The 12,788-nt window shown below is 33.7% G+C and overlaps 1 protein-coding gene across 1 annotated transcript; it reads right to left on the bottom strand.

Moving 5' to 3' along the window:
- Window positions 1-2,432: 2,432 nt before the first annotated feature.
- LOC132735033 (interferon-induced protein 44-like) lies at window positions 2,433-12,564 on the bottom strand. The gene is made up of 7 exons (XM_060721932.1): window positions 12,481-12,564; window positions 8,784-9,315; window positions 8,067-8,116; window positions 6,679-6,876; window positions 5,969-6,115; window positions 5,265-5,436; window positions 2,433-3,557 (listed from the first exon to the last, which is right to left on the bottom strand). Exons 2-7 carry the CDS (start codon window positions 9,307-9,309, stop codon window positions 3,244-3,246), a joined length of 1,407 nt encoding a protein of 468 aa, XP_060577915.1. The 5' UTR covers window positions 9,310-9,315; window positions 12,481-12,564; the 3' UTR covers window positions 2,433-3,243.
- Between the last annotated feature and the right edge of the window lie 224 nt (window positions 12,565-12,788).

Here is a 12,788-nt window from a genome sequence, read left to right as displayed (position 1 = left end):
TTCAAATTAAGACAGTATTTAACTTTACTCGATTTAATTCATTGGCTAGAAAATTATTTAATGGCTAGAAACTGGTACCTCCTCTCTTAATTACGTTACTTTTATGGCTGCGTTTATTAAGGTAATTGGGCCTCCTTTATTTTTAATTTACGTTGATGATATTGCTGATTTCCTTTTACTATAACCAGACTTTTTGCAGATGACAGGTCTTAACCTTTTACCACACGAGGATATTGTGAAAAATGTCCGTTTTCATTGAAAAGCCTCCTGTTACAAGTTCAAACTGCTAAAAAACTATGACAAATGCTTTAATACTAATGCAACTTGGCACAAATGTTGACTGAGCCATATCATCTGTAACAGCATGCTCAATCCTAAATTTCATGTTACCATGGCAGCGGGAAGGCGTCTCAAAATTGCGAAAAAATCACTATTTTGCTTTTTTTCCATCAAAACTGATTTCAATGTGCTGCAACTTCTCAATGCATTAAGACAGAGTAAAAGGCTTATCGGCGTTGGTTACACGTTACCTTAAGATCGACCTGAAGCCATTTTTTGCCTGTCACATGTCCAAAATTTTCTTGGCAATGAGGGGGACTGCCGCCCCTTCAAATCCCCAAAAAGTAGGGGGCACATCTCCCTTCTGGCAACCCCCTGATGTATCATTTTGATGGGGGCCGCGCCGAAAAAGTGATCACTTTTTTTAACAACATTTCTCAAACGAAAAACAGTGTTTGGGGCCTAAATAGGGCATTTTTTCACTGTTTGATGTCTCAAAAGGGGGGGGGACAAAAAGGCGTCAAAACACACGTCTATATGAGGGAAAAGGTTAAGCTGTGCCTACAAATGATATCAGTATCATTAAAACAGTGGTGATCTCACCATAATAAATATATATGGTCGAAACGATGGTTATTTAATTTTAATCCTTCTACATTGGAGGTTATGTTCATATGTAGGAGACCGCCTACAATAATATTTTGATATTTTCCACTTAAGTTGTGTAGAACACTATAAACACCTAGGCGTGGCATTGAGTTAGGACGGGACATGCCTCCTATTTTTACAACTCTACTATACTTTCTTCGGCATTTAAAATTTAAGGTTTCATGAAAATGTTAAAATTTCAAGTGTAAAGGAGTGCGCTCAATAATATTTCACATCTACATCCGCGTTTAGAATACGCTTCACATTTATAGAATAACTACCTACACAGTAGTAGAAAAAATATTTTATAAAAAATTCACATAGCAATTTTACCTCCCCTTGCCACCATTTTGAGGGTCATTTGCTTAAGATAAGATAAAAATCACTCACAATTCTATCATCTTCATGAAAACTGATAAAATTATTAAACATATTGGTGCTATAATAATAATTTGCTACATACGTGAAAATTCGCGTTAATCGGCTGTTTAAATTGATTTGGCTGCCACTTTAGGCAAGGGAAGTAAATACTTAAAAAAAGGAATTATCTATATGAAGCCGCTAGAATTGTTACGTTTTAACAAAATCAGTGTCAATGCAAGCATTATTTAAACAAATATAGTGGATAACTTTGGCGGTAAATTTTGACTCATTGCAGAGTAAATACGACTTGTCTATTAAAGCCATGTATAGTCTTTCCTCTGGATGGCCTTTATGCAGAGGTTTGAAATATTTCGTTTTTGTCTTTGTTCACGAGGATTTATGTTTTGTTATTATTTATTTACCTGTTGCGGTAACTGTGTGTTTTTTTTTTGTCTGCTAAGAAAAAATAGCATGCTTGGTCAATAAAATGTACAGCTTTAATGTATTGGGTAATGAAAAGAAGACCATATCAGTTGGCTAATTAATATTTGCCGTGTGGAAGAAGGGGTGAAGCGGCTGAAGACGTGTAAAGAAGTTACAGGTAAATATTATTGAGTATCGCAATGGCTTTTGCATCTGCACATACTTTCACATAAAGCTGTCCGTATTAAGAAAGAGACTAAATAACATATTAGATGAACCTTTCTATCAAAATGGACGCTATTTTCAGTAGACTGGTTTGAAGAGTTTTGTACTTTACGCTGTTCAAATTTTGCCATATCCTTATAAATACGTACGTCATAATATCAGCGAAGTAAAACTGCCCTTCTCATTTTTGAAACAATTTGATAACAAATTTCGAAATTACCATAAATTAAAACCATTCAAATTTCCTAGGTATGTGCGTGGTGTATGCGTACACTAGTATAACCGGAAATCTCACATCTGATTTTAAGCGATGCGTCGATGGTGCTTAAGATGTGCTTTTAGTAGGCGTGCTTCCCATACAAGATCCGTATTGGTAAGATCTAAAGCACAAGATAAAAGGATAAAAAAAGGATTGGTAAGATCTATAGCGCCTGGTCAGGATAAAAAGGATAAAAAATGACAAAGAAACTCTTATACATAAATTTGTAATTTAATCAATTAATCTATTTCTAAAAATTTGGAAAAAAGAACGATTTTAATGCATAATGTTTATATATGTTTCATTGTATTTTAAATATCAACGCGACTTTGTCATAGAAGTTCAATACATGTTTTTTTCAAGATGGTTGATAACACTTGTATTAGAAAATTTTGATCTATAACATTCAAAATATCACGATTCTACCATCTGCTTCATTGATATGACGTAATAGTTACGACTGTAAAACGTGTACATGCTATAAGTAAGAGAATTTTTTTCGAGAGCACTCCAATGAAATGCGGTCTATAATGCTCTGTGCGTGGTCCATAGAATTCAAACAAAATGAACCTAGTATGAAAATATTCTAAGTCATTCCCATTACATACATATAGTCATTTTCCTGAACATAAACCGAAAATAGAAAGCAATACAAATAGAATTTACCGTTAATAAATATAGATCCTGCGTTCTTATCATAATCATTTATCAAAAGTAAGTTCATAATTTAATATTTCAAAACAAATACACCGTCAGTACAGGTCTCGCGACTGTTACAATTCATGCAAAGGCACTCGGTTTCGTCTTAAAAACCCTTTTGAGAGGTGTGTAGAACTCAAATTTTAATTGAATATATTTTAATTGTCTCCGACGTTTCCATGATATAACTTGTTCTTTTCTTTTACTAACATCGGAAAAAAATGACAATCTTAGAAAAGAGACATCTACGATAAAAAAATCGTTACATTCAATTAAATTTGAGCTCTACAAACCTCTCAAACGGGTTGTTATCCCGAAACCAAGTGTCTATGACTTCATGTTTAAGATCATTCCGTCGAATCAGAGCCTTTCGTTTCCCTTTCGTCGTCCAGCATATCAAGAAGGTTGAACATAAAATCTTCAGATGCCCGGAGAATCTGTCGCAATGAATGAAGCGCTAGTAAACTTACATCATCCCTCACGTTGATTTCCTTTTCATAATTTTTAACTGGTAGCACATGACTCCTGGGAATACCAAGAATGTTGGAAACCGTATCAACAAGCTCTTGTATTGTATCGCTCTGAAACACTGTGGACACATCTTCCTCTACATTAGAACAGACTTTGTCGATTTTAGTAATAAGGACTACTTGTGACAGGCCTAGAAATGCAATAACAAAATTATTGTTGTTTTTTTAATAAATTCCAATACATGCAATAAAATTTATAATCCGAAGAATTTTATCAAAACATTCTGTACCACCGTGATGAAGGCCGTGAAAAGCAATAGTATATTCTTTAAAAAGTGATAATGCGCCGCACAAGGTTTCAAAAATTATATCTTTTAAACAGTGAAAGAACAAGAAAATCGAGGATCAATTGCAGGGCATGGGAGATATGTAATTTTTAAACACAGGCTTATGATTAGATAGAGAACATGTTACATGTCTTCATTATTCTGCAATCAAATACCCAGTACTTCTAACAATTAACAATACATAGAGATCATGCCTCGGTATAATGAATTATTTATGCATTCTGCAGACAGGGAAATTATGTATTAAATAATATTGTTATAATTGATTCAGAACATGCGACATGTGCATCACCTAAATAAAGTAATGTTGAATGTGAAATAAATTGTGGCAATAAGGTCGCGAAATGTAAACAAATTTAAGTGGTATTTTGACTTCCATGCGAAATACTAATTCACTATAACTGTCCTAATTACCGGAAAAGGAAAATAAATAAAAAAATGGCTCATAAATATGACCAATGAGTAACCTTTTGAAAACTGTCGTAGGACTACAAAAAAAAGTTTTTGAAACATTAAAATGGTATCATTTATGAGGCTGAATGGGCCTTAAATGTTTAGAATCTTATAAAAACTTGGTTTGTATAATTATAAAAGGTTGGCAGCATACAGCTTACATATCATTGAAAAATGTTCTTTAAATTGAACTTCCGACTGGTACATTCAAAATATCTACATGCTTATACTTTCGTTTTGCCTTCATTAGCCTATCAGATTTGTTGAAATAGTCAAAATATTTAAGGAATTTGTTGTTTTTGTAGATAGCAGAAACTTATATTATATTAAATAATTATACTATCTGTGTAGAAAGTTTAATCATTCGCATAGAATGATCTATTTTTTTCTTCATAAGAATATCACAAATATAGCGAAATAACAAAATTGTGATCTCACTGCTTATCACTAAACATTTGATATGTAATGAACTGGTGTTTCCGTTAGTTTAATCGGAACATCCTCGGCTATTATCCAAAGACTGACGGAAAGGGCTGAAAAGTTGCGATTGCCGTTAGTTTTAACCCATGCCGAACATATTTTTTTTGTTTGTTTGTTTCATTTTACGCCTTTTCCCAAAAGTATTTCAGTCATATAGGCAGGTTGTTTTCTAACCATCGTTCCTGGAGAGATACACCAGTACTGGACTACCTTCCTTCGAACATTTAATCTGGCAGATGAGTTGCGTGCGGCATGCTTCGGATGACAAAATTTCACTCTTCTGATAATCTCATACGTTGTGGTAAGAAAATAGTTATGGGTGTAATGACATAATTTTCCATAGAAAATTGTTTTATTATGGTTAAAAAAAAGAATTTAAATTTATGATGGAATATGGTAGAATATGCAAGACAAAATATCTGACATATGTTTGCGGTTCGGATCAGAATATCCACCCCTCGGGAACCCGCCCATGGGCGACAACTAGGCAACCCTCGTTACCGCCTTAACTAGGCAAGTCTCGTTACCGCCCAATGGGCGGGTCCCTTGCGAAGGTTATTCTGATCTGAGCCTCAACATATGACAGATATCATTAATAATGAACCCGTTATATCATACCTTTTTGTCGAACTTTACTCTGGAGGGCCTTAATCTTTTCTAACATTTTCTCTGACATAACCGACACGGTGGTTCCATCCATTATAAAGCAAACACAATGAATTTTGTGGTTTAATGTCGGTGAGGAGACAAATCCAGTTGTGTCGGGGGAAATCGGGGTTGATGGATTAAACTGAAAAAAGAATGCATACCAGTATGTGGATTATCTGTAAAGTTTGAAATGTATATCACAAACAAACAGTTCTATAAACACGTTATCCTAAAGTAAGTACAAATGATTTGATGCTGAAATATTTTCATAAAACAGTCTTTTTCATGTAAAATAAAGGCAGGCATATGAGCCGCGTCACGACAAAACCAACGTTATGCGTTTGCGACCAGCATGGATCCAGACCAGCCTGTGCATCCGCGCAGTCTGATCAGGATCCATGGTGTTCGCTATCAGTTTCTCTACTGGTAACAGGGTTTGTAAGCGAACAGCATGGATCCTAATCAGACTGCGCGGATGCACAGGCTTGTCTGGATCCATGCTGGTCGCAAACCCATTATGTTGGTTTTGTCGTGACACGGCTCAATTATATAGTTGTTATAAAGAAGCATCGAGTAGAAATTCAATATATTATTTTACAAGAGTAAAATCACATAAAGAACAATGACACTTTTATACTTGTATGTACATGTATTTGAATTAGAGATTTTCAAACCTGGTATCCATTTGGAACATTTCCCGCCAAAAGGTAATTGAGCTCCGTACCATCCATACCTTGATTTTCTTCAATCCCTCTCGTGTCACACAACCTAAATTTCAATGGCTCTGTCAGAGCGGAGCCCCGCACACGATACATGCGGTACTGTAAATAGACAAAACGCTGTACATTATTGATATATAATCTATTCGCCTTACTCTTTTGCATTGTTAATCTCCCAAAGGCCGATGGGAATTATTCGTACTGTTTCTGTAAGTATGTCACGCGACTAAGAAATTTGTACTTTTAAATAGGTAACGCATGTGTAACAGTATTTTTTTACAGTATATATACATGTAATTTATAGCCACGTGGTTTATTTTCTAAAATAAGGGAAGGAAATAAAAATAAAACGTTTTCATTTTTCTCTCGATTCAGCTTCTTATTTGTTGAAGTTTACCATGATGGGGCATCACCAGGGTGAGTATGACAGCCTGAAAATTAAATTACTATAGAGTGCTTTTTGCGTCTTAGTTAAATATCGTTTGGTTGAATTGTAAATAGTAAACATCCGTTATTGCTTGGGAGTAAAATCTTATGTGTCAAAATGGAACAAGCAGGCGATGGAATTAGCAGCAAATGATTATATACTGAATTTTATCAGTTAAACATGAAAGGTGTTGTAGGCAAATGTGGGATATCGTAAATGCACCTTTTTGGATGTATACCTTTGATGTAATACTCTGTTCCGCACTACCGCAAACAGCCTGTCCAGTCACATGACCTCGAAAGATTGAGGAAATTGTATTGAAGAAACTTGATTTTCCAGCACCAACCGGACCAAGGAAGAGAATGTTTGCTGTTTTCAATCCAATCCCGTGGGGTGGGGACCACGCATCGATTTCATTCTTCAAATGTTCTAAATTCTGTATGAAAAAATGTAATTGAAAACAGAAATTAGAAGTAAATGCATTTATTTATTACATTTACATGGAAGAATAGAAAATTTATGTTTGATTGGATAAAACACTGCATGCTTTAAAATAAAGAAAGAAGATATCTTAGCAGTGTTTTTCATCTAACATCACCAAACGGAACAAAATAGTGGATGGTGTATGGTTAATTTGCATCATGTCAGTGTGGTTCATCGTTTGCTTTTCTTGCTCTCTATTGATTCACATTTTGTATGACAAAGTCGTCAAGTATACCGACTTAACAGATCTTGTAACTCAAATTTTCTTATGGTTTTATATCATGAATATATGATGCTCAAATGAAGATTGTTTTCAATATTGTAAGTTCCAAAAAGCTTTATTTGTTAAAATAGAACCGAATTTACATTTCATGTAAATAAAGGGAGGTAATTTGAAATTTATTTTTGATAAAGTCTATGTCAATTTGTTTCAATAAGAAATGAATGCATACATTTTAATGATTACTTATAATGCGTATACACGTTTGCTGTAGTATACACATTTAACATATTCTTGTATGTTTGGAAATTGTTATTTAGAAGAATAATTATATACATATATAAAATATTACTTAAGTGATGTTACAACCTTAATAACAACATACAGGATCTTTAAATCCCCGCCTGCTTAGCTCAACAGGAAGAACATCCTCGGGCAAGGCTTAATTATTTTTCTAGTTAATATTTTGATGTTTGTAATTGAATCTCTCGGTCATTTGTTTCTTGACGCTGATTTGTCACGACAAAACCAACATAATGGGTTTGCGACCGGCATGGATCCAGACCAGCCTGCGCATCCGTGACGCGGCTCAATTGGTAATTTTTGGTTAGTTATCCTGGAAAGCCGAATAGTTTGACTGGCGAATATCAAAATGTGTTAAAGTCGGCATGAAAAAACAACAACCAAGAACACAAACAAATAAAGACTGGCGTGTGTATTTAAGTTACACACGGAACATTAAATCTCTTCATACGAGAAACCAGTCAGTTTGTAGGTCTTCTCAGACGCCCAACCCTTTCTTAGAAAATACCCAAGATGTCTCCCTCCGTTAATACAAAATCTATGAAGTCATAATATGATTACGTCACAATATGATTACGTCACTGCCAATTTAATTTGCGCGCTAGATTTGTAAAGCTTACCTGTTTCTTCCAACCGCCAATCTGTCTCCAAGTTGGCAAGGGTACTGCATCTGTGTTCACAAAACATACATTCTTTGTTAATATATATATATATATATTGTACACTAAATTTATTTATTTATTTATTTATTTATTTATCTATTGCTAAAAACTTAGTAAAAAGTATCAAGCTCAAGTTTGAAAATACTCAGTCTTTAATAATATTGCTATTTTTACAAATATCTTGTGGAGGAACTTGTGACAGTTTTTTTTTTTTATCTTTCTGACCTTTAATTATGTTTATCTACACAATGTCTAATATTTTAAGAACCTTGAAACTGTCAAGAACTTGTAAAGTGATCAATGGATGTATCATATGTATGACAAATACTTAATCAGATATGGATTTTCTTTTGAGACGTCCATAGTCATTTTGTATGTCTTCTACTTCGTACTTTTATCAAACAATAGCGAAAACAAAAATGAAAAATACGTAGAATATGTTACCCTTTTCATGTTTTTGGACATTTTTTTAATAATTTCAAAATGCATTATAGATTTTATATATGTTTAAATGCACGTGATTAACAGAAGAGAAATAAAAATAACAAATGGCACATCTTTTTAACTTAATGTGTTTCCCAGTTTCCAAAATGACTTCATACACTACTAGTTTTTCTCCTGTTTTTTTTTTTTTTATTTTTTTTTTGGTAGGAGGGTTTTGAGGGGGATACTTACCAGATACACTGTATACCTCCAAATCTGTGATAGTTAAAGAATCGTTAGAAAACTGCCCGATTGAACATGCCCTCATGTCATAAGAATTATGGTATGTAAATTCGCCATTCAACGTAAACTGACTGTCTTCCTCCTGTGTCAGTGCTCCCTCGAACGTGTTAATGTCTGCTCCAAATATTGGCCCATGTGTGTTTTTGCAGCGAATGGCATATTCGGGCTTTCTCACGGGGAACTTCGCCGGGTTACGGTCTCCATTGTGTTGTAATCGGAAAAGGAAGGCATGATCATCCCTTACATATACCCCACTTTCAGAGGTCCAACTATTCTCAGTAAAGCCCCCGTACACTGTACCTTGAGTGTTATAAATAACAGTCACTGTCGGGCCTTTCTTGTCACAAAGTTGATGAAATGTTGACGCATCGGCACCATCTCTAGTAAAGCTATACAACAAATCAAATTGCTTTTGGTCCGCCTGTATAAAGCATTCTAGTTGTTTCTTGTCAACAACTGAAAGTTTCCCTGCCATTTTCTTCTGCAAAAATATATATATATCCCATTTCAACAAACAAATTGTGTCAAACAAACAACAATAATAATTCTCACAATTTACAAGTAGTGATAAAGGGGCGAAGTTGAAGCATATGATTATGAACATTCATTGAGAAGTTGTCTCCCTCTTACTGAAAATAATGCTAATTCCGATGAATGTAAAAAGCCCGCTCTATGTCAATATAATAACATAAACGCAATAAAAGACTTATATTACACGACAAAAATGTTAAATCAAATATGCATATTCGACAGATTAAACAAATTCACATTCAGAAAAGAGATTACGTGTCTTGTAGACTGCTTTTAAAGTTGATTGGTCTACAATGGGCACAATTTCAATAAAAGATTCAAATACTTATAAATGATGAACATATTTATGAATAAAAATATTTTTTTTTTAAGAAAATAAGTGTGTCTATAGTTGTTAAAGATTAAGTAGGAATATTTATATGACAAATATTTTTTTCTAGTAAAACACTTCATTGTCTGCCATATATACATGAGCCGCGCCATGACAAAACCAACAAGGTGCGTTGGCGACCATAATGGATCCAGACCAGACTGCGCATCCGCGCATTCTGATAAGGATCCATGTTGTTCGCTGCCAGTTTTTTTAACTTGTAATAGGGTTTGTATGCTACCAGCATGGATCCGCAGATCCGCGGATGCGTAGGCTGGTCTTGATCCATGCTGGTCGCAAACGCACTATGTTGGTTTTGTTGTGACGCGGCTCAAGTGTGTAATATCCGATTATGTATCTAACGCATATCAACAACATCTACGTACTATAATTGAAATTCTTTCGTTGTAATGTTGTATGTTGTCACGTATGATTCTTAATACTATTAATATAAGTATTTATAGTACATATTTACAAAGGTCCATAATGGACTAATTCCCTTTAATAGGATAGCTTGGTGATCGTAATTTACCTGCTATGCCTTGCGACACTAAATATTGTGTCTTTGCATGAAAAATGGTTTATGAATCCAAGGACTAGCTAACAAGAAAGCAAAACAAGAATATAAAGAATACTCGTTACATATATACTTGAAATAAGAACTTATTCCGGCTGTATTTCATGTGAAGTACGTAGTGCAATAAGTTAAACACGGCTCACTTTGGCGTCGTGGAATAGTTGACACCTTTTTTAAAAAATAGATATTAGGTTTAATGTATTTTCTTTTTCTGGAAAAAATCGTCTCCGGAACATCTCCAGGTCATTACGGCATGTACTGGTAACAGTCTTTCATTATATATATATATACATGTATATACTATATACTGTATAAATGGTACATGACATTGTACAGGGTCCTTGACATCGAGCCACAGTGTACAGTACGTACAGGAAAACGAAATATGGGCGCTTGACATAACGATTTTCACTTTTCGGAAAATGTTGAGAATGAAAAAAAATCGCAAGAAATTTCCCTGTCTTTAAAAACATTTCCTAGCACGGAAACCAAACTTTACAGGAAGTTGTCCCTTACATAAATAGAAAGAGTGCTGGCACTCTAAATTTTAATGAAATACAGTATTTGTGTATCAATTAATTATAATAAGTATGTTTATAAAAAAATCATTGATAAGATTAGTTTCACCACATTATTTTAAATATTTCAACTACGAAAGTCCAATTAAGAACATCGAACACAATAGTAAGAATACATAGAACGGATACGGTATTTCGGTCTAACCTATGCTTAGAAAGTAAACATGTAAACAACGATGTTTATTCCAGTATTTCGAGTGAAAGTGCACCTAAAGTAAGATAACTTATACATATGACTATATATATATGCTTTTTATTACGGATTCGGATTTGTTTATAATTGTACATCAGTGAGTATTTTGAAATTGATTATGATTGTCAACCATATTTGCAATCATAATTTAAACAAAACAAACTGGCTTTTAAATGCATGTATCTGTTGTTTGTGTGTTTACATTTAGAATTACTTTCAATCCATATTAAGCCCGAGGGTATTGTAAATAATAGCCGTGGACTTCAGGCTACATACTTTAATTAATCGGGTATTAACTTCATGCACAGATCCTGACTTGTCCAATTCTAACTATCAGATTAGTGGATATCAACAACATATTTGTTAACAAAGGAGCACAATCATGTTAATTTTGTGTTGTTACATCTAGTATTGTTATTCAAATAAAAGGTAAGAGTAGGGATCTATCAAATGATTAGATTGTGTTTACAATAAGACCTTTACAAGTATGTTCGTGTTGAACAAAATATAAAAAGAAGAATAAAAAGAGAAATTGTGGACATGTTATATTTCATTCGTGGTCACAGAAATAAGACATTCAGTAGTTCCAAAACCACCATTACGAGACGTCGCAAAAAGCTTCCTTAGGGGCACATTATGTCTCAGAAACGAGTAAATATTTCTTTCAATATAAAGGGCAAATAAAGATTTTTTTTTCAAAAATGTATAACATTTTTAGGTAACACTTTAGAGCAGACTAGATGCCTATCACCTGAATGTGAAATCATTGGTAATGAAAGTAGCAAAATGTAAACAAAGTAGTAATTTGACTTCCATACAAAACAAAATATCACAATAACTGTACTTAACGCCAAAAAAGCAACGAAAGAAAAAAAGAGAATTCAGATTATTAGCCAATGATTAACTTTTTGGAAATTATAACCTGACATCAAAAATTAAAAAGCTGTTTGATAAATAAAAATGAAAGAATTTCTGGGGCATAATGGGCCTTTATATAATCAATACTTCAAACCTGTGTTGGTACGTTTTGTTTACACTGGTCTGTTTTGTTTACAATTACGAACTTATTATCTTTACGAATTGTAAACTGTAGTAAATTCTTGAAAGTTTCAGAACTTAAAATTTTGTTACGACTTGGCCTGGCAATTTCATACTCGTATGAAAAGAAATGTATCTACTTTACTAATGTATGGAAAAAAAACAACTAACCAATTACACAAGTTTCTGGATTAAATGTTTAAAAATATATGCGGGGCAAAATGCGGGATCCTAAAATTAAAAATTGTTGACCAGTGGGTTCTTTAAAAAGTATAAATATTTCATTAATTTATCTATAATAAAGGTTTGGATATTCAGCGAAAATGCTTTCTAAAAGTAAACTGCATAACACCACTTACCTTTTTGTTCAAATGTCCTGTACGTTATGATCACTAATAAAGCAGTCGAATTTTATCGATTTTTTTAGAGTGAGACTAAAAAAGGGATTGGAGCACCACACTAAATACCGCATTCCGGTATATACCGGACAAGGCGCTTGAATAAAAAAAATCTTGCCTTTTTACCCAACGGAATGAACTTAAATAGGTCTGATTCGTCTTTTCACACTGATTTATGTATGAAAATGAATGAAAAATGTAAAAATCGACGAAAAAAAAACGATATTTGTCTATTTTGTGATCATGATTTCTTAACTGTACTGCCCCAA

Source organism: Ruditapes philippinarum, unplaced genomic scaffold (assembly GCF_026571515.1).
Source record: "Ruditapes philippinarum isolate M1 unplaced genomic scaffold, ASM2657151v2 ctg3423_1_1_1_1, whole genome shotgun sequence".
Taxonomy (NCBI): Eukaryota; Metazoa; Mollusca; class Bivalvia; order Venerida; family Veneridae; genus Ruditapes; species Ruditapes philippinarum.
The sequence above is the reverse complement of the archived record's forward strand: the minus strand, read 5'-3'. Positions and strand labels throughout refer to the sequence as shown.

Bases quoted from the DNA above. Each gene is read 5' to 3' on its own strand.
- LOC132735033 (XM_060721932.1), bottom strand. From the start codon at position 9,309: ATGGCAGGGAAACTTTCAGTTGTTGACAAGAAACAACTAGAATGCTTT. The intron at 5,437-5,968 runs GTTTGAAAATCT...TTCTTTTTTCAG, and splicing joins ATGTTCCAAATGGATACCAG to TTTAATCCATCAACCCCGAT. The intron at 3,558-5,264 runs GTATGATATAAC...TTGCATTTCTAG, and splicing joins GAGTAAAGTTCGACAAAAAG to GCCTGTCACAAGTAGTCCTT.